At 47.0% G+C, this 24,300-nt stretch overlaps 1 protein-coding gene across 1 annotated transcript; it reads right to left on the bottom strand.

Annotated features, from left to right (window-relative positions):
- Positions 1–4,309: 4,309 nt before the first annotated feature.
- LOC142578824 (dehydrodolichyl diphosphate synthase complex subunit nus1-like) lies at positions 4,310–23,953 on the bottom strand. Its single transcript, XM_075688439.1, has 6 exons — positions 23,781–23,953; positions 18,230–18,583; positions 9,559–9,666; positions 8,478–8,669; positions 6,270–6,372; positions 4,310–4,697 (listed from the first exon to the last, which is right to left on the bottom strand). The coding sequence occupies exons 2-6, from the start codon at positions 18,576–18,578 to the stop codon at positions 4,607–4,609; spliced, it is 843 nt and encodes a 280-aa protein (XP_075544554.1). The 5' UTR covers positions 18,579–18,583; positions 23,781–23,953; the 3' UTR covers positions 4,310–4,606.
- Between the last annotated feature and the right edge of the window lie 347 nt (positions 23,954–24,300).

The following is a 24,300-nucleotide window of genomic DNA, read 5'->3' as shown; positions in this document are numbered from 1 at the left end:
AGAACTGCCTTCACGAGACCCCGCTTCGCCGCTAGGATGCGTTTCATGGATGATTACTGCTCTACTATAGAGTGGCATCATTTTCTTGTTATCGAGTATGCCGCTTCACAAAATATAAAATCTATCAAATACTCATTCGGAGTCTTTACCTTCTCACTGTCAGGTAGATACCTGTCACGGCGGCATCTCGCATTTCTCAATGCATAATATCTTCGTCCACTTCATCTTTTTTTATCGCTGAGAGGCACGCGTTCGGAGCGACTGCAGTTCTTGTCTTCCTATAGTGCTCGTCGTGTCTTGTATGCACAGTCCTCACCATCTTCATTGCTGAGACACCTGTCGTCACTATCACCTTACGGTGAAAGATGTCTCTTCAGCTGACTTGGTCCATCGAAAGAACGTGCCTCCATCACATGGAACAAACTCGATACCACGAAATTAGTTTGAGCTATTCTCCAAGCCATGAACCCGCTTTCAAAAGTAAACAAGCCCGCCAGCATGACACAGCCACGCACTCAGTGTTGCGTTGTTGCCTAACCCACAAAACTGGCGTTCAAAGCAATGCCAGCGTCACGAGTCACGACCACCTATGTAAATAGTCTGCCTGCTCACCTCATTGCACAAGTACCGCTAAGTCACAGACTCATGTCTTCTCTCTCTCTTTTACTCCTCCCTGCCCCTCCCCACGTGTAGGGTGACAAACTGCCCTTATGAAAATGAACCACGAGTTTCTGTAGACAACGTTGTGTGTTCCTAATGTGACATCAGACATTCATAAGAAATGCATCGTCTAATGTTTTTTGGCATCACAAGTACATCAGAGACTCAAATGTCAATGCACCTTATGATTTCTGATGAGAAGAGTATACAGCTTTTTTGTGTTATTTGTAATGTCAAAGTACATCATATATGAATGTGTACGATGCCAAGTCGTGAAAAATTCTTTGTAATGCGATAGCAATAATGGCTCATGTAGCGGAAAATCCGGCATTGTCGGTTTGAGCACACGATGTGCAAAGAGGTTACAAACTCTCAACTTTTCATGGGAGTCGAACCCATTACCTATGGTGGTGATTAAGGCTACGAACACACGACCATTGGTGTTTATTAACACACAGTAAATAAGACTGTTATTTACGATATAGCTAATTAATGCACTCGAACCCACGACCCTTAGTGGAAGTCGAACCCTTGACCTTTGGTTTTACTGCACCTTGTTGCATTTACGCAACATTCCGATGAACGGCGTTAAACACATAAGCAAAGTCCATTTAGCGCTGCCTGTATACGTTGTTGCATTTCCGCAACATTCGCCCAAAAAACTAGCCGCTTTGTGCTGCCATCTGTGCTCATCCTTCGCATTTTCTACCAAAACAAACGTGGCGGAGGCTGCGCGCGCCCGCGAGCAGTGATACGGATAAGTTTTGCCAATTGTAAATGTATTTCTCCATATGAAAAACCCCCCAAAAATTCTTACGCTAAGCTCCACATCCTCCTGACTCTGTAGATTCAAGAAAACATTGTTATATCGGAATAGTTTGTTCCTGGCGACGGAAGGTTGCTATGTTGCGCAAATGCAACAACGTGTACATGGTTTATTTTCTTTAGAAAAGTGAAATGGCTTCCAAACGTTTTTATGGCCGAGCAATTCCTCCTGATAGTGAACGCAGCGACCTTTCCAGGTGTGATGACAACCACGAGTGTAAATCCTTTTCCATTCAATATGTGTGGAAAATGTTTTCTGGTCAATTTTTTTTTCAGAAGGATGCTGTGCATCCACACGCTGCTGCGTCGCGTCGTCAAGGGCACAGCCTTACGTTTGTGCTTCTGGGTTCTAAATTTTTACTATAACGCGAAAACACTGCATTGTTTCCTGGCAGCACGGGAATCTGCACGACATAGTGCACGAAGTGTGGGAACCACCTGTGGTGCACAAGCAAGTACAATTGCTTCTTTTTGTTCCACACTATATCATAGGTGCACCAATGATTGTGACGTGCAAATAAACATCTGGATATGAATCGCACTAACTCTATCTTTCACCTTCAACTTCTTTATTTGCACGTTGTTGCAAATATGCAACATACCCTTTTTCTGCAAATTCAAACCACAGAAATTCGCTAAAGTTAGTTTCCATGGGAGTACAGGTACTGTTATCCTTCCCTACAACTCCATGAAAAATATTTTCAGAAAACAAAAAATTGTGCAGTAAAGGGTTAATGAAGGGGATGTTAATTTAAGGAGCAGTTAATTATTATATAGGTATTTAAGGTACTCGAACCCACGACCTCTGGTGTTAATGAAGGCGATGTTAATTAAGGCACAGTTAGGATAGTTACTTAAGGCACCCGAACCCACGACATTTGTTAATGAAGGCGATGCTAATTAAGGCGCAGTTAATTAAGATATAGCTATTAAGTAACTCGAACCCATCAGCTTGGGTTGGAATCGAACCCACGACCTTTGTTGTTAGTGAAGGCGATGTTAATTAGGGTACTGTTAATTAACATATAGTCAGTTAAGACACTCGGACCCACGACCTTTATTGTTAAAGGTGATGTTAATTAAGGCACATTTAATTAATATATAGTTAAAGCACGTGAACCCATGATCTAGTGTGGGAGTCGTGCCCACGAACTTTGGTGTTAATGAAGGCGGTATTAGTTAATGTTCAATTAATTAAGATATACTTAAAGCACTCGGACCCATGGCTATAAGTGGGAGTCGAACCTGTGATCACTGGTGTTAATGAAGACGATGTTAATTAAGGTACCGTTAATTAGTATATAGTTAATTAAGGCAATCGGACCCTTGGCCTTTGGTGGGAGTGGTTCAGATTCATCGTTGCGGGCAGTCTAAGAGACAAAAATGAAGAAAACGATATTAAACAGCGGGAGCGCCGAGCACTCTGCAAACGATTCCGATTTATCAGGGCTAGGCACAAAACAGCGACGTCATTTTCTTTTTTTTTTTAAAGAGCACTGTGAGTTCGTGCTACCCCGTTATGACATTTGGTAAACAGTGCAAACATATAGCGTATGCCTTGTTCTACGTAGTTTGATTTCTCGGCTGTGTTACTTGTCTTTAAGTGGCAACCGACAATTGTGCAGATTGACATGATCATGACAAGGAAAACTGCGCGTAAGCGGCAGCGTCTGTTTGCTGGAACGCACTGTAGTACTTGGTTGCAAGCACACCGTACGCCAGCGCACATTCCTGGCACATACCAGATAGGAAAAATGCACGCTGCCGAGACATGTGGGTTTTTCGAGGAATCTTCGTGGGTCTCACGATCAACACAGAAGGCACGGACGACAGGAGTGCCACCCGCGCACATTAAACAGACTAACACGAAAGCAAGATACGGACGACAGCGGTGTAAGCTGCGCCACGTGAGCAGATTTGGTCCTTTCCGTCTGACACTGTTGCAACGGGCACTGAAACATCGCACACTGCACATGTGTCCCTCGAGATCGCGTCAACGATGTCTGAGGCTGTGCAGGTGATGTTAACGAGAGCAGGAAGTTATTTAAAATGAAGTGACCGCGCAGGTAGCACGGGCAGGAGCAAAATGCGAAATCTAATTAACCTCCGTGCCTTTCCTTCCTCCCTTCACTCTCCCTATCTCTACTCCTAAATCACTTCCTTGCTACATTTGTTTAGTTCTCGCGCGGTCCATTCCATATAACCACGGGAGTGCAAAACAAGGTGTAAATTCCCGGTGTTGCGAATTCGCGACATGGGGCAAATTCAGAAGTTCCGCTGCTCAAGCCGCATTCTGAAGGGTTTATGGTGGTAAGAATGAAGGTTTAGGTGCGCGAGAACAAAAACAAATTTTAATTTAAGATAAGTTTCATTTCCTTATCAGCACACGATAAGGGAAAAACGTGAAATTGCGCATGCTCAACTACAGCATAGTTGTCTCGACGCTCGCTTCCTTTTCGTTCAGCGTATTGCCTGGAAATGGCGATCCAAAAATTTTCACCGAAGGCGCCACGTCTACGGAGAGCGCACATATTCTGAAACCAGCCCGTAATTTCTTCCCCTTATTGTGGGACCAACGATTATTCCGTACGTTGTGAATTCGTGATAATGGACGTTAAGGGGTGCAAGTCACATTCAACATCGGATTACACTTATACGCTCACAACCAACGCGCTTTAGAAAGTTGGCAGTTGATGTAGTTTATGAAGTGATTAAGGTGCGAAAGAATAATGAACGAGAAAAAAATAATGAAGGTTACCACGGAAGGTATCTTGCGTCGGTAACTTCTGCTAAGTTATAAACGAACAAATTCAGGTGGCAACACTTGTCCTTCACCTTGTTTGTTTATTGTCTTTTGTCAAACACATCAGCTTCCAGCTGCAGTAATGATCGATGCTGTGGTCAGATGAGATGCAATGGCATGATGCAGTGTTGGAAGGTGGATGTATCGACTTCTCGGTGCTGACGCTTCGAGTGTCGGTGCTTCAAGGGCCGTTTCCTGGACACGTATCGTAACTTCACCGCCGGCTAATTGCGTCGCGCTGCCTCTTGGAGACATTAGAAACAACATGAGGGAATACGGTGGTTGTTGCCTAAGTGGCCAGGAGACGACAACTCTTCTTCACTTGCCAAAACGCTTCTCTATTTTGTTGTACGTTTCCAAGGTTTCGATGAACTCGGACAGTAGTACGTTCCTGTGGCTACCCAGGTCCCTGTGTCGAGAACAGGAAAAGGCGAAGAAAAGAAAAACGAGCAGCTAAGAGATTTGTGTCAGGGTAGTCACGTCGAGACAAATGAAATCTTGTATAAAGCATTTCTACCTATCCGGGAAACTTAAAATTCGTATAAATCCCAACAGCTCTGGAGGGGACGAGAGGGATAGCATGATTTTCAAAAAAGTTTGCTTTGAGCACACATTTGTTGTGGCATAGATACGCACTTTGTTAACCATTATTTCACTTTAGACACAGCACACATAATTGGAACCGCAGAAACTCGTATGCAGTACATTGTTTTCAGACTCACACTGTGACCTTTCCAGCAACATTGTTTTCGCGGATTTTACCTGCTTCGGGAACTACGCCGAATAAAACTTTCTCGAAACAAGTACCCTTCTGGAATGTATGGCGTCTTATGCAGATACAAGGCGGCACAAGTTTTATCACAATTAGTTTCTCGCCTGCGCCTTTTTAAAATATATTTTAACCCATCTTTTAATACCTCTCAAACTTTTTCGCTAACAAAATTTATTTTTCCTAAAATATGACCCATCATTCGTAAAATCGCAGAACGAGCTCAAATTCACAAGCATTACGAAAAATTTTGGAGAGTTTGCAGGTATGCTGAAAGAAGTGGACAAACAGATATGCACAATAAATCTTTCTTAATGCTTATTCGAAACTTCGTCGCGTTGGGATTCTGTGCCCGTACTCCAAGTGGCGACCCCATGATATTCTGACGTTGTGGTAACAATGTGAAGAGCCAGAAACGCTAGCCGCGTCTGCATGAATGCGACAGTAGCGTATCGAATTTGCTAGCGCATTACGGTAACACTGTGCGACGGCTTTTGCTTGTGGCGCATCCACCTCGGTCCGAAGCAACTTGTTTCCGCCAAGTGCGTTTCGCCAGTCTGTGGAGGAGAGCTCGCGCTGGCAGCACTTTTCCTTTCTCCCTCGATGCGACACGCCAGCGTCTACACGAACCGCGTCAATCGACTCTCGATCTACATCTACCCTCTGGTGGCGCATTAATGCCATTCGCCTTCATAGCGCGTTGCCGCCGTATACACGGACGCGATGCATCACTTGTCGCATTGATTCATGTGAACGCAGCTACTACCAAAATAGTTAATTAAGAGTCTAACTCTCCAGTACACGAACTTGTGCCCAGAAAGGAAAGCAACAGTCAAATCCTAAAGGCCAGCCCGGTCGTCGAATCTGATCTCATCGTTTGAATCAATCTGGTGTTTATTCGTGCGAGCAATCGCTACGTAGCGCCCGCCACGTCGATTCGAGAATGCGCAACACTGTTCTCGTCATATGTGCGCTCTGATTAGGCACGCCTTTACGCCATCGAAATCGACACAGCGTTGGCGAGGTATCGGGCACAGAAACCTCTCATGCGCCTGAGCGATAACCCGACGACAGCGACAGTTTTAAAGTAAAACCGCGACACGCTGCAATGTTAAAGCTGAGCGCGCATAGCCGGTACAAGAACCTTCTTTCGTCGTGTCTTCGCTGTAGCACCGAGTTCCAGCATCGAACTTTGGTACCGGGTGCACTCACAGTATTTCGCTGTAGTTGATGTGCCACGCCGGGTAGCCCAGAACGGAACCCCACCCTCCGAAACGCATGGCGAGCTGCGGCTCCGGCATTCCCCTGTACTCGGCTGCAGGAGGAAAAGAGATCGAAAAAGAAAGACGGTGAAAGAATAAGTTGGAAAAAAATATCAACAAATTGAAGAAAAAATATTACCGTCGCAGCAGTACACAAACTCCAAGCTGGACTTTCTACATGGGGCCGGTAAAACGCCACGTGATGCAAAAAAAAAAAATGGCGAATGACTAGCTTAACAGGAAAAGTAAAAAAAGAAAAGAAGAAAACGCGCAACCAAGTAGTTGTCTATTTGCGTGAGGTATACGCAAGACAACCGTTATTTTATAATCATTGATATATACGTTTCAAAGCAAAACTGTGTCTATTCTTCGATTAGCATTTGAAACCATCTCACGGAAATGACCACACAACGTCGCTGTAGATAGCCGCATGGAGAAAAGTGGTGAAAGCGAAATTTCCACACGCTATATGCATGTGTGTGTGTGTGTGTGTGTGTGTGTGTGTGTGTGTGTGTGTGTGTGTGTGTGTGTGTGTGTGTGTGTGTGTGTGTGTGTGTGTGTGTGTGTGTGTGTGTGTGTGTGTGTGTGTGTGTGTGTGTGTGTGTGTGTGTGTGTGTGTGTGTCTGTGTGTGTGTGTGTGTGTGTGTGTGTGTGTGTGTGTGTGTGTGTTTAGCTGCACCTAAATTCGTTATTGCCTATGGCAGATAGCACAATTCTGGACCAAGGCGACCTTTACTTCTACGAGAAATCAATATGTTCAATTGAATAAGTAACACAATTACGCTAATTAACGTCATAATTAATTACTTTAGGACACAGATTTCAGTCTACGAATTATAGCCGCTGAGATCATACGGCATATCCACTTGGAACGAATTCTCTGGACTGCACCAGTTTCAAGATATTGATTTTCAAAGTGTCTGACGAAATGCATTGGCGTTCTAGTTACTTTTTTAAGAAACTGCTGTTTTATACATTGAAGCACAAAAGTAACTGGAGCAAGCCCCTCGGTTTCCCTTCTTCTCGCTCGTTTTGTATAAAGTGCGTCGAGCGGCCAGTCGCGCGTCAATCTTGCGTGTATTTACGGGCTTCTTTCAGACTCGGGAAAATTAATTAATTAATTAATTAATTAATTAAATTATTTATTTACTTATTTCTTTATTTCTTAATATACTTTTCTGTAGCACGCATCGAGGAACAGAAAGCTGTATCGGTAGTTTTTCATGTTGCTCTACAATGTTCTCATTGGCACTTCTCAGCTAATTAAAATATTTGAGGAATTGATTAATTAATTAATTAAGACTAATTCTGTTATTAGATGGGCTTTAAAAAGATAATATGAATAAGTACAATTGTAGGCAAGCAACATTATTTTGGTTCTGTACGGCTACGTGGCATTTGCATATATTTAATGTTAGGCTCAAATTACGTATGACGCACTCCCAGTGCGGTCTCGTCGTGATAGACGCCGTCGCTAGTCCCTCTGGCTCCGCAGCGCTCGCTCTGGAAACCGACGACGCATTTATTTCGGTCCCGTGATTGCCGACTACGCTGGTGACGAATGCCGTGCTTCTTGCCGTGCTGGCCGCGTCTACGTGCAAGACATCGGAGTGGTTATCATACTTCCTCGTGTCGCCGTCCGATGTTGAAGCTCGGGTGCACGTTCCTGGGAATCGGTGAGACGTGCACGAATTCCTTGTATTCGTGTGGGGATTTTTCTCAGTGCGCTGGTCTTCCGTACGGAATACCCAAGACGTTTCGAGGCGCAGCGTCCCGCTATCATGCGTTGTAGCCTTTCCCTATGGCTTATACCAAGCGGATCTCCGATTTCCCGTGCCTTGTTGTACACCCCTGCCTCCTCGAGGCAAAGAGTGGCCGTTCCCGGTGGAAGTCCGAGCGCTTGCTTATACGCTTTGCGTATCAGCCGGTGGAGAGCCTCCGCTTCCGCACTGCCGAAATTTAGATGCGGTGCCGAGTTCGTAATGTGGCTCACAGTCAGAGCTTGCACTAGTTAGATCAGGTCCTGTTGGCAATTCGTTGCCAACGAATTCTGCGCGCTCCTGTGCATGGGCACTGTCGTGCGGTGGTGCCGCAGGTGACTGCTGTGCTACAGGAAGACAGAAATTTTATGAAGAAGGAGGAAGAAGGGCAGCCTTACCCTTGATGTATTTGTCCAGCGTCTCCGGCGTGACGTCCTTGTCGTCGATGGTGCCGAGCTTGTAGTGGTCGCAGATTTTCCTGAATGCCGCGACGAGGCCGCCCTTGCCGTCGACCGGCGTCACCACGTACACGGGCAGGCCCGTGAACTCTTCCTCGCCGCCTGCGCCGCGCTCGCGGGCGTCCGCCTCGCCTGCAGCAACCGTAGCGCCCTCCACTTTCAGCGATGTTACTCGCACTTCATGGCTTGAATAACGTTCCAGTCAAGTACTTTAATGAAACAGGGGACTGTCAAGGACTTATGCATTTATGTGTTTCCCGTTCTCCTGATCGAAGCGCGCTCGCAGATAAGGCAACGTTACCGAATAAAATAATGCAGCTATGACATCATGATTTACTAAAATTAAACTACGAAGTATCGCTTAGAGGTATTTTGAGAGATAAGTTGTACTCCGTCTCATAAGCGCCGCTAATGTATCTGAGAATTGAAAAAAAAATGCTATAGTTCCCAAAACATGTATAGACTGGTGGTATATATAGACACACAGCCACGCCTATAGCAACCGGTACAGTGAGTGACAAGAACGCTCGGAACCGATCGAAAAATTCTGCGAGACTTCGTGCCGGTGTCAGCAGTACTCGCCAGAGAATATTTCGAGCTGCCCTCATTGCTCGCGTTTTTCCAGTGGACAGCCTGAACATCCCTAAACAACACGTACGAATATCATGTCTGTGCTTCACATGTACCGTTGCCGCGATTGCTTCCAGTCCGTATTCCACCAATGAAAACGCATATTCACACTTCGTGGGAACGCACTAAGTATGTACGCGTTCTCTCTTTGACATGGATTTAACGGCCCGTAACTTAATTAGCACTGGGTAGCCCTGGTAAAATGAAACTTGCGTACAAGCCTTCCGTGAACCGCGGCGTCAATTAACAGGTTCCTGTTCCAATCGCCTCGCGCAAGTCTGACGCCCGCATTGTCAAATGCAATCTCAAGACCAACCTTACGGCTTGGTAAAAATGTAGACGCAATACTGAGAGGGGGGAAGGACCGAAGAGGCAACGATGGTGTTCAAACCTTCAGGTCTTGCCACGACGAACTCGACGGCGCTTTTCTTGTAGCGGGCATCTACGAGCGTGCTCTTCATGATTTCCTTGAGCCTGTCCAACTTGTGCAGCAAGGTTCCTGGAACGTGAACGTGTGGCATGTGTTCTTGACGAGAACGATGACGGCATCATATTAAATGTCTCACATTTAAAGTTTCATAGATAAAAGCTGGAAGTATAATTACAACTTAGATTTTGCGAGCACTTCGGCTTTCTTACGAACAAATACCAAAAAGCTATATAGCCACTACTCACTCACTCCCCCATCTATGTATATGTTAGGTGCTTCCTGAGCGCGACTTTATGTTTATCAACGCCACGCACTCTATTTTTTTTTACATGCACGCAGTTTGCTAAGAGAGCCTTCACTGAGTTCACGGAGTGGTTCACTCGTGCGAAGCTCTGATTCGTGCACTCTATTTTGCTTTTCATTCCACTGCTTACTTTGCCATGCGAAGGATGTAAGCAAGGTGTGCAACAGTATACTGTTTATTTATTTCCTCATGCATTTGTCCGTTTCGGCTGTTACAAGGTTGTCAAGATGTACACTACAGAGAACACAATCTCATAGTAAAGCTAGTAGTATGAAATGTAATAATAAACAACGAAAGCTATTTAATTAACACACATGCAGTCACATACATCGATCAACAAAATCTGAGAAGAGCGCTGTATAGAACATCTCTAACAGGCACTTTCGTGTATGCACTGCGTGCACACGAAAACTGAACACAGGTGCTGATGGTAGCTGCGCTATAGGATGCAATTAGTTTCCGTAAACCACTAAAGGATGCACTGAATTTGTGAGAAACTTGGAAGAAGCCGCATACGCAACCTATATTTTACATTCTTAATGTAACCTTCCGAACATTTACAGAGTCCTGGGGCGCTATAACGTAAACCTATTCCAATCTGCTTCTGTTACATTTCTGCCACTATGACTCCACTATTGATCGAAAAAATTTCGTGCCACTACAAACGGCCATTCACAAAGTTGAAGAGTACCTCCAAGGAACGGGCCTCAAATGCTCCCCGAGCAAGTCCGAACTACTCCTTTACCGGCCCATGCGCAGAGGCATTCCACCAAAGAGCTACACAGGACCCCGGGAGTACGAAGAAATCGGACTGTACACCCAAGATGGAAACGCTATCTCCAAAGTGAGCAAGATCAAAACTCTCGGAATGATCATTGAGGCCAACGGAGCTAACAGCAAAACCGTGAGGAAGATCGAAGGCAAAGTCACCAGTGCCACGAAACTCATAAAGAGAATAACCAATAGACACGCGGACATGAAGGAAGAAAACGTTATTCGACTGATCCACTCATTCGTTGTCAGCCACGTCGCCTACGTAGCCGCCTACCACAACTGGTACGTCGCGGAAAAGAACAAGATCAACACGCTCATAAGGAAAACGTACAAGATAGCCCTGGGCCTCCCAGAATCTACGAGCACCGAGCTCCTGGCTCAGCTGGGCATATACAACACCCTAGAAGAAATAGCCGAAGCACAACGCATCTCGCAGCTCGAACGCCTGTCGACCACATCGACGGGAAGGTATATTATGAACATGCTCGGCATAACGTACCAGAACCAGCACGACCAGAAAATGCAAATCCCCAACAAAATCAGAGACACCATTACGGTGGCAACCATCCCAAGAAACGTGCACTGTTACGTTTCGCCTACGACGCGCGGTATAGCCGGCGCGGATGCAACGGACGCTGGGGCTTCGTTCAAAGCGGCAGACATTTTGGCCCGTTCGGCGCCGCTGCTACGCCTCCCCGCCAAGCGCGTCCAGGCATGTTCCAATGCCACGTGTCTTCGGTGTGCGTGTGTGTGTGTGTGCATGTTGGTGCCCACGCTTGTCAAAGCGCGGCAGCCGGGGAGAGGAGCTCCCCCAACTGTGAAGCGAGGAGGTCTGACCGGCGCCGGCCCGGCGGATGCGTCACCTACTCGTCCCAACGTTCCCGAGCGGCGCCGGCCCGGCGGATGCGTCACCTACTCTTCCCAACGTGCCCGAGCGGCGCCGGCCCGGCGGATGCGCCACCTACTCATCCCAACGTGCCCGAGCGGCACAGTCACGTGCGCGTCTATAGAGGCGTTCCTTCTTGCCCTCAACTGCGAGAGTATAAAAGCAGCTGCCCCCGGACGCCAAGAGAGAGGCTCCGATTTCTTCTGTTGAGTAACGTGCACTCCCGTCTCTCTACTTCGGTCGACCTGACCGCCCACTCTTATGCGATGTTAGAATAAACAAGTTGTTCTGTTACCAGTCGACTCATGCTTTGCCGGGACCTTCGAATGCTTCCAGTTGTGCCCCAGGCCGCCAGGCCAACGCTACCCTTGGGGCTTGCGACCCAGGTGCAACAACGGGCGTCAGCGCTGAGTTACCAACAGCACACCGATTACAACCGAGGTAGAAGAAAGGCAAGAGCCGAGGCTCTGCTCCGTTCACTCGGCAGGAAGAGAAACGCGCGCTTTGTCGACGCAGCCGAATATCCGAACGGCCAAAAATACACCGCCGTAGTCATAGACGCAGAGTCCAAAATCAAAACCACATGCACTGTATACACCAAACACTCGGAAATAGCGGAGGAAGTAGCGATTGCGCTAGCCCTCACAGAACAGAAATGCGAAGTCGTACTAAGTGACTCGCAAACGGCAGTAAAGAATTACGCCAAAGGCCGAATTTCCAAGGAAGCCCTGTCCATTCTGGCCAAAGCGGGCAGGTCCAAAACCGTGAGCTCGAGGATCATATGGTTCCCCGCGCACGTCACCACGGAAGGCGACGCGCTCCCGAACCTAAACGAGACGGCGCACCGGACGGCGCGAGACATGACCCGCCGCGCCGAACAGGGCAACTCCTCTCGCACGATAGCGAGCGCTTCTTTGAGCAGAATGGGACAGGCTCACCAGATACAACGACATAACCAGTGCATATTTGAACGCCAGAAGGATATACCCACCGCCGAGTCCCAAATTTAACAGGAGGCAGGCCGTCGCCTGGAGACAACTCCAGACAAACACGTTCCCTAGTCCATTCCGTCTGAAACGTATCTTCCCAGATAAGCATCAGGACGACACCTGCAAATTGTGCCAGGGAGGACCAGCAACACTCAAACACATGCTGTGGGAGTGCAGTGTAGTTATAGGAGGGATGGCAGTTACTCCGGAGACCCTGTCGTCGAGGTGGGCCGCCGCTCTGCGCAGCCCAGACCTCGGAATCCAGACGTGGGCAGTCCAGCAAGCCCGTGAGGCGGCGTTGAGACAGGGCCTTGACGTTCCTCCGTGGGAGACCTGAGCCCGGGTCGCGTTAAACCTTGCCGGACGTACAAGAAAGTTGTATCTATCCATCCACACCCACTTCGCCTGTTACGCGACGTCACGAAACTCGTGAAAAATCCTCATCTGATATGCCGCGTATACACACTAATTATGCTTGGTTAGGCCGAACAAAAGAAAAATAATTGTTTCCGATTCTACGCGCCTTTTTCGCCATCATATCAACTGCCCGGTTCCGAAAGGAATAAAAGGTGGCTGCCCGCCGATCGCTCTGGCACGGGCTACTCGGAGCTACCGGGGAGAACCAATTCCTCTGCGTATAATAAAACGTTTCGAGTGGCACTATAGATTTCTCTAGCCCCTTCGGCACGTATGTGACATCGCTCTACCAACTCTCCTTCGCCGAGAATTTCTTGCAGCGGCATATTTATCCTACTGTTGCACCCTGCAGCTGTTTTCGGCCTGCCACCGCAAGCTATAAGCAAGGGGAGGCGTACCAATCGCAGACGCCGGCAGCGCTCTTCTCCTCCTCCGGTCACCCTACTTTCACTGCGCTATGTCATACCCGCTGATACCCTCTCCACTTCTGTGTGCTCCTCGCCTCTTGTCAGCCGATCTGATGAGAAAAACGTGGAAAGGTGGGCAAAGCTATTTGCTTTCCGAGCAAAGTTACCACCGCGGAGAGCGTTTGATTGGGCTGTTCAAACAACGCTGCCCAGTCACCGGCCGATGTTTGCGTCGGCAGTTACGTAAGTTTGAGGAGATTGAAATAAAAGCATATTGGAATAGGTTCCCGTTTTACGGCTTCTGCTCTCAATTATAGCCAAAGGCAAAACGTCCACTCTCTTTATCTTCTGGGAAGAGAATTGGGACGTGCATTAGTTAAAGCGCGTGGAATTTCAAACTTATGATCATTACTTAGTCTGAGGCTTCTGCATAGCGAAATAACTAGATAAAATGTGATTTTAATATAGAAATGATGCCTTGATAGCAAGAAATGGTACAGAAAATAACCTTGATTGCAAGAAAAATTTCAGTTAGTTTTGTACACATCGTTGTCACAACTAACTCCGTTAAAGTTCTCGGGAAAGAATCAAAATATGCGTTGGTAATGGAAGTAGTAATACGTAACTAATTAAGTATATTGCTCTGAATAAACAAAGAATTAATAATAATTCCTTATCAGCAAATGTATGAAACCATTGCATTGTTCCGAAGTATCATTGCTGCGGGTGCTCAATTTTCTTTTAGTTCGCCGTATTTATCGCTATGAACATCGACCCATTCCGATTAAAATCGAATTTGCAAAAACAAATCGGACGATTTACCGCGTCTTTAATTCCGAAACGAACACTCGGTGCCCTAGTAATGTGGCGCATGGAAACGCATCGGCTGTCCCAGCTATAGCGTTAGCCAAGCTGTTTAACGAAAAGAAAAATTATTTTAAAAAACATGGTGCAAGATACGATTTTAGGATCTACGGTGTTTATTCGTCAGAGGTATGACGACCGAACACATTCTATGTGTTATCATCTTATCTTGCACCGTGTTTACTTTTTAATCTTCTTTTTTAATTGCACAGCTTCGCCAACACTAGCTGCGACAAACAGTATATAGCAGTGAACAAGAAGTTATGATACTCTGTATTTTGTTTCCTCCAAGCTAAACTGCTCAAAAGGAGCCCGCTGCGTCACGCCAGAAAGCTGCAGCCTAGATCAATAGCTTCTTGAACACTCACTGCCACGTTATGTTATTCGCACTGCAAAGTATACCCACGGTGCACACAACTTGTGTATGCCAAAAATGTATCGCAAGGGCAGTGGCGTAGTAACAGGGGGGGGGGGGGGGAGGAGCAAATAAAATAGGAGCAAATAGGAGCTAATAAAAAGAAAGGCTTTATGGATCAAAATGAAGAGAACGCGAAATTGTCATAGCATTGGCGCCCACGCAGCAGTGAAGCAGGTGGCGTTTTATAATAGGGCGGGGAAATCAGCGTCACTAACGCGCAATTTAATTTTCGTTTGGATTGACGGCTGCCCACAGCCAAAATACCGCACGCCGTAGTATACCTAGGACGATTTTTGTGAAGTTGTTGGTCAACATATGAGTCTAAAGTTGCTAATTAAAACTTTATTAAATTATTTTTGTTACTTGTGAGCCATATTTTCCACGGTGCTGCATCTGTATTGGCTACCAAGCCTTACAGTCTGACAGCAGATGTGCAAATGCGCTTATCCCAAGTTATACTGCAGCACCCTGTGTTGTTTGGGGCAGAAAATGAAACAGCGTGTATACTGCTACATTCGCGATCTCTGAGAACGAAAGTGAAAGGTGAGGCCCCGGGGGCATGCGCTGTATCCAAGGCGGATATGGTGGTGCTGAAACATCATTCATTCATTCATTCATTCATTCATTCATTCATTCATTCATTCATTCATTCATTCATTCATTCATTCAATTCTTTATTTCAGACAACAAGGTCTCGGATACAAGGGTAAAAAGCAGATGTGCCCCCCCCCCCCATCTCCCCGAAAATTTTCGATATCCTCGCCTTCCTGACTACACCCGGGTGGGGGTCGGGGGAGCGGGGGTGCGACAGAAGACCTAGGGGCCCCGGATGCCAGACGACCTATAGCTACGTCATTGCGCAAGGAAACCGTACACATCAACTGGTACGAAAAAATACCTGCGTGCTGGTAAGGTCAATTTTAATGATGCTTGGAGAAGTTAGCCGACCGAAAGGCTTGGCATGCTACTGCAGGTTAAATAGATCACAAGAGGTAAACAAAGGAGAGAAAAGAAAAGGAAAGAAGGAGAAACGCGCACACATTGAGTAGCAGATGAACTCAGGAGTGTGGATGGGCTACAGTGAGCACCATGAAATGAACAAAATGAACACACACATACACACATTATATATATATATATATATATATAAAGAACTTGTAACACCTGCCAGTTGAAAATGTGAAAGCACATTTTTTGGAGAATAATCCCTGAAGATTTGGCCATGCGACAAATTTGTGCGAAGGTGATGCCACAGCTGCTGAATTCCAATCAAAAAGAACTTCGCATTCACAAGTGTCTGGATATCATCGCATGCCTTCATACTGACCCAGATTTGCTTTGTTGAGTCATTGCCTATGATGAGACCGTAGGTTTTTTTTGTACAAACACAGAATACAAGTTTTAGAGCGGTCATTGGAAGTCTCCGTTGCCACCGAGGACGATGAAAGAAAGGCAGTCCAAGTCAAAAGTATAAGTCATGCTGTTTGCGTTTTTCGAAATTAGAGGCAACGTCCACAGTGAGTTCTCGCCATATATGGACAGACGATAACTCGGCAAGCTCTCAAATATATTTTGCAGTGTTTGCTTCGCTCTGTACGCGAGAAGAGACTGGAGTTATTGCGAGACAAATCGTGACTGCTGCATCAATGCAAAGCACCAAGACGCAACGTCGTCAGCATCCGGTATTTATTTTTTGGGAAAGATAAACATCGTCGTCCTAGAACGACCTCCCTATTCCCCTGGACTTGCACGCCCCCTGTGACTTTTTTTATTCCTCAAGCTCAAGGGAATTATCAAAGAAATCCATTTTGAAGGCATGAAGGTCATCAAGAGGGTCGTAACGACGGAGCTACGGAACATTCCAGAAGAATACTTCCAGTAGTGCAAACAGGCTTGGCAGAGAAGGATGAAAGAGGAGGAAGAGGAAATAAAGAGAGTAGGCTGGGATGTTATCCAGAAATGCATCTGGTTGGCTACCCTACTTTCGGGTACGGGAAAGAGGGAACAAAAAGAGAAGGATGGAAAAGTGTGTTACACTGAAGGGGACACAACGTAATTTGCTGTTTCGCACAGAAATAAATTGTTGGTGACATCAGCCACGTTACTTTTCGAACAGACCTCACATATAACACACACAAAAAAAGAATAAAACCGTAGTAGCTCAGAAACGCAGCTAATTAATTTTTCACAGGAAACTACAGTACCGTATTTTTTCGTTCGCTGCTGTCAAGACGAAGTATTAGTAGAACAAAAAAGAAGCGAAAACAGGAGAATTTAATCAAGAACACACAAAATGGAGAAGTTTCGTTTATATATTTAAGAGAGTTGATATATGTAAGAGTGTCTACTAGCTTACAGTTCGTTTTTGTTGCAAAGTACGGTGCATAGCACGTCGAATAACGTTCTAATCAGTATGGACGTGGAACGGTGTTGCCCCCGATCGTACACATGCAGTCTGGGAAAGACTGAATCATCTTACGTTTTTGCGCACTTGCACAGTGGTAACAAGTCAACAGCTGCAGCAATGACAAGTGGCACGAAACATTTCTTTGCCCACATTTGTTCAGAATAGAGCGCCGAATAATGGGCGCAGTGCTGCTTTGTGGTGCATACTATGCGAATCCCACTACACATCATCTTTCTGGCAGGTGTTCCGCAAATTCGCGAGAAGGCCTTGCACTCGAAAGGCCTTGTACAAAATCCCGGTCTTGGCTTATACATTGCTCAAGCCAGCGGCGTCAGTTTATTAATATGTGTGCGCACAGGCTCCAGAGCTGAGTATCGATAAGCTGCAGAATTTCGTCACAAGCGGGGCCACAGCTTCTCGCCTGACTGATAAAGTGAGCGTAGAGATAGTGCTTGGAGAAGTAATCGAAGAATATGTGTGCAAGTGCAAAAAAAAATGTCCCTAAGGATGCGATCGTTGGAACACCTTTTGAAAAATCTGGCGCAAAGGAGCATGCAGGACAATGGGCTGCCACAATGCTCCTTTGTTTCATCTGTAGCGCCTCGCACCGCCAGATCGAACAGCAGGGCGCACACCACACCTGATTCGTGGAGCTCAAACACTCGTCAATGTTACTCCGAAAAGTGCTTCCTTTTTTATTTTTGTAGCAATTCTACCATCAAAAGGCGAAGAGCAGTCGTGGTGCAATGGTTGGTCATTCTTAGTTGGCAAAGCGATTTGTCTGGTTAATGCTGATAGCGAACAGGACTCTAGCCTTTCGGTTTCTCAGTATCTTAAAACCTTCTTATAGGGACAAATTGACGAAATGTATATAACATATCAATTTAACGGATGTAGCGTCCATTCATCTAGTTTCACTACTAATTATTAGAACTTACACCTTTCTTTATGTTCTTTGTTGGAAGTTATTAAGTGAGCGTGCAACTACCCCATTCTTGGTCCATCTACCATTATGGGTACGTGCCATGTTTTAAAGGTGCATCACTATCATCATCATTAGATAAGAACTAGCCCGTGAACGAGCTCTTCTGGAACTAGCTTAAGCTGTCATAACGGTAACTACCATCACACACAGTTTACACCTAGTTGAGAACAGTGTATCGCACCGTTCATATCGTAGGCGGACGCCGACTCGACCCCCAGCGCCAGGCACCAGAGGATGACCTTGGCCACAGCCTCGAGGTCGATCTGCTCTTCGAGAAAGAGCAGGCCCACGTGCCGGGGCTTGTCGGCGAGCTTGTGTGTCCGCTCCTTGATGACCACCACGGCGGCGTAGCCCGTGGCCGAATTGATTGCCGCGTGCTCAATTCGGTGGCGCCACTTGCGCAGCCAGCTCTTGGCTGTCATGTGCGCCAGCACGCAGTACTGGATCAGCAGCAACAGCGCGTAGCCGAACACACCGGCCACGGCCATTGCCAGGTTGCGAAGGGGCCGGCCGGGTACGTAGTCTCCCATGCTTCCTGCGTGTGTCCGACGACGAAGAGAGCAGGCAGGGAGATGTTGGTTGTAATAAAAGCCAGAAAATCTTAGCCTGGCGCGCACACACGCACACAGAGAACGAAAGAGAGAGAAAGGGATGCATGCATTGCATACAATCAGGCACAGCGGTTACGAAAGCTCGCTCATCGAAATCGCTATTCCTATTGAATAGTCCACCCCTATTAATATAGATGCGAAACGCGTAATGTTTTCTTTATAAAAGCAATCGCTGTACTGACATAAATAAAAATAAATAGATGCTAACCTGCAGGGCCGCAAGTTCGAGGCTAAAGAAATAAAAACTTTGATAGGAAGCAAGGACTGAGCAAAAAAAAAAAGCAGGTTAACCAAACGATAACTCAGACAGGAAGACGGGACGCCAACGGTCACCAAGCCAACGTTCTTTTGCCTGCACGAGGAAGACGGAAGTACCTAAAAAAAAACGCTGGTTAATGATATCCTAATTTGTGGGATTGTACAATCGCTATTACGCTCAGCGTTCTCTCAGTGTCGCAATGTGGGTGCCAAGTGAAGGGAAAGGCAGTCGAGGGCAGCAGCGACTTAGATGGAGTGGTGATATTATAGGGTCGGGATAATGTAACGATTCTATTCCGATGCTATTCTTTTTCACACTTCTTCGGTGGTTAATGCGAAGCTCCGCCCACGTCATCACCGGGTTCGGGTGGTCGTGAACGGCCGATCATAAGAGAGGAATCGAGCGAGAGGAGTCCTTACATTGTACCAGTCCAGGAAAATAATACGCTTTTGGTGAGTTCGGTTAAAGCTCGATACGGGTAACCGAAAGGCTCGAGAAGGGGCCCTTGAAGTCTCGAGAAGTCTCGAGTCTCGGAAGCCTGGAGAAGCGGGCTGGTGATTATCGGATGGATTGTATGCAATGAGCCCACTATAGCGACACTGCGTTCAGAGTCAGTATCTGAGAATGATCACAGCTGTAAAGATGCAGCAAGAAGGGAGGATATTGAACATTGAAACGGGACTATCACTCGCCTCAGCAAAATCGCGGGAGGTTAGGAAGCATTTCTGTGTGCTTCTCGAAGAGGCAGCACGTGTCGAGTAAGCTCCTGGACAACAATTTGCAGTCTGTTGAACGCGGTTTAAATGATGGATCCGGAACCTCAAAGAGGTGCGACGTAATGCTAATGAATTTCTCTCACATTTACCGCTAAATCGCCAATTATTTTTTCTGAAATTCCGGTGCATGGTGGGGGGGGGGGCTACACACTGAGTGGCCTGCGCGCACCCTTGGTCCACATTGGGCTGGCACATATGCGCTCATATGCAGTGGTCAGGAGCGAGCACCACGACTAACCTGCGCATTCCGGATGAATGTAAATTTTCACTGGCGTCTTTAATGAGTCGGGATCGCTTCCTAGCTCCAATAACTTCAGTTTTAGTTAAAAGTATAAGTGGTACATGGGTACCTAAAAGAGAATCGTGGTTAGAAAAGGATTACATGATTCGGAATCCTGCACGCAGACTTCCATGCGCCCGAAAAGTTATTTTCGTAATTTCGTTCAAGTCTTTCCTTTTATTGGGTTAGCAATTATATATGGACACTCTAGGCGAATTTTTTTACGTCCGCGTAGCCGTGATGTTCCGTCCAAAGTCGATAACACAGTCACTTCGCGGTGTATGATGTATGTGCGAACGAAAGTGCACGAGCGTAGCCTGCGATCGCGGCTCAATCTGACGCACGCAAGGGAGGAAAGCCAAGATGAAGCGCGCCGCCTTCCGTCGCGCGATAGGCTGTGGGTCGATGGGAGGGACGGAGGGGGGTGGCGTTGTTCTCCGGCAGCAACTGCGTATTTCGCGACCGCGTACAAAGGGAACCGACGATCGTAGCTCAATCTCGCGCGCGCAAGGTAGGAAAGCGGGAAGGCAGTGCAGAAGGGAGGGTTGGTGGCGTTCTACTCCGGCAGCAACTGCGTACTTTGCGCGGTTACGCGCCGTCACGCGCGTCATATATTCAAAGCGATCTGCATGCAGACGGCTAATACCTTTGTGCGTGCTGTATTCTTGCCGCTCAATTTGCGTTGAAGCGACAGACAGCAAGATGGTCACTTCGCTCGCTACTGCTGCCGCGCTTCCTCACCCCATTGCTTTGTCGCCGAGTGTCCATGGTTATCGAGTGTGATGTTCATGTTTGCCTGGGCGCGCTGATATCATGCTTCTTAATTTTGTTAGTAAGCGAATTTTCCTAAGTTTATATGGGGGATAAAACCACTATCCCTACTTAGTATATAGTTGTTTATTAATTTGCTATCGCAATCGATGCTTCGGATTTCGGGTGATACTGCAACTTTGTTTTTATTTATTTATTTTCAGATATTGCGCTGCGCACTGCCCTCTCTGACGCCTTTAGATGAGTCGCACAAAAGGCCTTGTTTCTCCCTGTGGCGTTGTCTCGCATGAACAACAAGTCTCGCATGAACGGGCTGAATCAATACAAACATTGCTTGAGAGCTGTCGACATCGCGACGCATAAGAAAGATTTATAAGACGCGGTCTGGTGAATAATTTACTTCCAGACGCATCGCCCTTACTTACTGCGTACATAAGTTATGCGAACGCTATGGCTAACGTTGTCTACAGTAAACTCTCTTTAAACAGAATTAACCAGGCGCATTTCCGCCGCCGCCGTGATGTTCCGTACAAAGCCCAAGGGCGATAACATCGTCGTCGCGCGCCGTATACTGTATGTGTAAGTGAGTGCGTGCTAGGGTGAGCCGCCTATATGGCACATCAATCTCTCGCGCGCAAGGGAGGAAAGTGGGGAGGAAGCGCGCCGTCTTCCGTCGCACGCAAGGCACCGGGAAAAGTGGAGGGGGGGGGGCGTTCTAGCGGCGGCTGCGTTTGAAGGCGATTTGTGATGGGGACACGGTGCGCCGATTGCTGATAGCTTCGTATGCGCTGTTTTCCCCGCTTAGCTCTCGTTGAATCGAGAGGCAACACGAAGATCAATTCCCTAGCTGCTGCTTCCTTGCGTCCTCACTCCAGCGTTTCTACAGCAAATTCCCGCGCTCATCGAGTGAGATGTGTTCATGTTTGCTTGTGTGCGCGTGACTTCATGCTTGTTAATTTAGTTGGTAAGCGAATGTTTACCAGTTTTTACGGCCGATAAAACTGCTATCCTTACTTCGTATAGCTGTCTACTAATTTCCTATCGCAATCGATGCTTCACTTTTCGGTCGCAACTACGACGTTATTTTTAGCCGACTTAAGTTATTGTCTGAAGCATAAAGGGCATCTTGTGACAGAAATGACGGAATTGTCGTTGCAGTCTCTATACGTACAGCCAGTATAATGTAATCCGCTGCAATTATCGATATACCAGGCATGCAAGTACACAACATTAGACTGGCTTCTGCAGGACATTGCCTTGCTCTATAGCAGTGCGACGTCCTGATCGTACTCCTGTACGCTCTGAGAGCGCTGGGCAGCAGGAACTCTGATATGCGCGTTCACTGCGAACGCACTTCAGCATCTGAGTTCGTGACATTGTCATCGTTTGTTAATAGCGACGCGTACAGTGACATAAATCGGATCACAAGTGTAAGGGGACACGACCACACGTTGCTCGTATAGACGCCGTTTGGACCCGTCTATAGTGCTACCTCAATGGTCATTTGTAGCTTGTTCTTTCAAACAGTGCAACCAGAGTATGCGCGCAGGTGTGCGACGCGCATGCATTTGATTGCGCAATTCCGTATGCGTGCATGTCAGAAAATGAATTAGTGAATGAGGATGCAGCTGCGTCATACCGTCCTGGTTAAACACGAGACTTTTAACTTATATCTTTTCAAAATTGGAGTTAACTGGTGTGCACATGTTAAAAAAGGAATGCGCAAATAAGGCTGCTGCTGCTGCTACGTCAAAGCATCCTGATTTTGCCCGACACTTCTAACTTATATCGTTCCCAAATGGGGTTATACTGCGCAAACGCTCTAAGGCTCAAATTGTTTACACCTTTATGTTCGAACTGTCAGTACAGAAAAATGGGTATTGGACACGCATGGGCTCGTCATCACAATGGCAGGTCGCAGAAGCCCCCTAGCGCACTATACGCGCGAACTAGTAATCAATTTCGCGAAATCAATAAGTTACGTGTTTGCTCCTTAATGTTTAAAAACTGACTCTAAGGAAGCATTACACGTAAAGATGCGCCATTAAGTTTATATCTAGCTGACCAGGCAGCCTCCCGCGCCAAGGGTCTGGCAGCGGCGTCAACACTCCGCCACCAGCCCAGATCACGGCGACAACAGTAACCACGACAGTGCTCGCGGAACTTGGAGCCCAGCGTAAGCTGTGAATTTAAAGGAAAGTAAATTTCACTCGGAAGGAATGAATACCTTTCTGGTAATACCCGAAGTAACATTACACATTGTTTTCCCTTCAACTCTTTGTGACATCTCGTGTTCGAAGGTGTGGGAGAATAAAAAGTATAGAAACAAAAACAGCAACAACAACGATGACGGCAAAACCAGCATTGATGACGGTGACTATATACGACAGAGCATGTTGGTAGCTTCAGACGCGAGAATGTCTAGAGCTTTTTTGCGCTACACCAAGTTCTTGAGCTACGCGCAGAATATTTCCATGCAATCGCTTCCCTCTGGTTATGCTTCTTGCAAATAAATAAAACATTGAGAACAATTAGCTTCTTGCTTGTTAGACAAGTTGCGATTTTTGAACAACATGTATAGCTATAGCGCGAAATAAGAACTTTCACCTACAATCAGCCATCACTATATATGTAATCTGAAACGCAAGACCCAGATTTGCAAATCCTATCTTACGTAAAGTCTACTTTGCGAGCGTACGGCGGTGGCCAGTGGCAACGACCGATACGACAATTGGACAATCAATAAAGACCCTGGTGATTCGAGTTCAGTGCACTTATGCAAGAAAAGTATGATGAATCTGGATTCAATGACTTCCGCAAAACTAACTGTGCGGTTCATGGTCTTGGCAACCCTTCTGCTATGTTCTTGATATCCATTATGCGACAGCCGTCGATAGGGGGCTCCCGGAAAACTGCAGGCCATGAAGCACGTTAAGTAATGCAAGCTTTATCAGTCCGACTCCAGGCATAATGAGTACACACGAAGCGGCGCCGATTCAGTCATCGGCTCTTGGTTCAGCCCTGCTCACACTCACCTGCTGTGGACCGCAGTTCTCGCCGCTCTCTGCCTACAGGAAGCCGGTTACAGCGCCGTAAAGTCGCAGGTATAATCCCGGCGCACGAACCGGCGAACGAACTACACCACTGATTACACTCTGCGCGACGCCGTCGACCGCCAACCCCATGCAGCTGCGGCTGGCTCGCTCCCGCCCAACCTCTCTCCCACGGACAGCTTTCCCGCAGAGGCTGGCAGGCGGAAAACGAAAGGGTGACGGCAAGAGCGCCGTCGCTTTCGAAAGGGCGAATCCGTCGTCCTAAACCAGAAGTACCGACGCGCCTGCTGTTTTGCCGCTACGTCAAACGGAGTTCGAGTACCCCGCACTGAGGCCAGTGGCACGTGCCTGATGAGCGTGAAACCCGTAAAACTGGGCACTGCGCTCGAGGCGCTTGTGGGCGTGCGCATTTTATAAAGTTGCAGGGGTTACGCTTTTGCTTCCGCGATTGGAAGCAAGAGCGTAGATTGTTGAGCTCCCAGTGTGCGTGGACACGCCAGAA

The sequence above is a fragment of the Dermacentor variabilis genome, chromosome 4 (genome assembly GCF_050947875.1).
Source record: "Dermacentor variabilis isolate Ectoservices chromosome 4, ASM5094787v1, whole genome shotgun sequence".
Taxonomy (NCBI): Eukaryota; Metazoa; Arthropoda; class Arachnida; order Ixodida; family Ixodidae; genus Dermacentor; species Dermacentor variabilis.
Note: the sequence above shows the minus strand (reverse complement) of the source record. Positions and strands in the feature narration are given on the sequence as shown.

Bases quoted from the DNA above. Each gene is read 5' to 3' on its own strand.
- LOC142578824 (XM_075688439.1), bottom strand. From the start codon at position 18,578: ATGGGAGACTACGTACCCGGCCGGCCCCTTCGCAACCTGGCAATGGCC. The intron at 9,667-18,229 runs GTGCGATACACT...TTCACGTTCCAG, and splicing joins GTCCGCCTACGATATGAACG to GAACCTTGCTGCACAAGTTG. The intron at 8,670-9,558 runs GTTTGAACACCA...CGGTTGCTGCAG, and splicing joins CGTCGTGGCAAGACCTGAAG to GCGAGGCGGACGCCCGCGAG.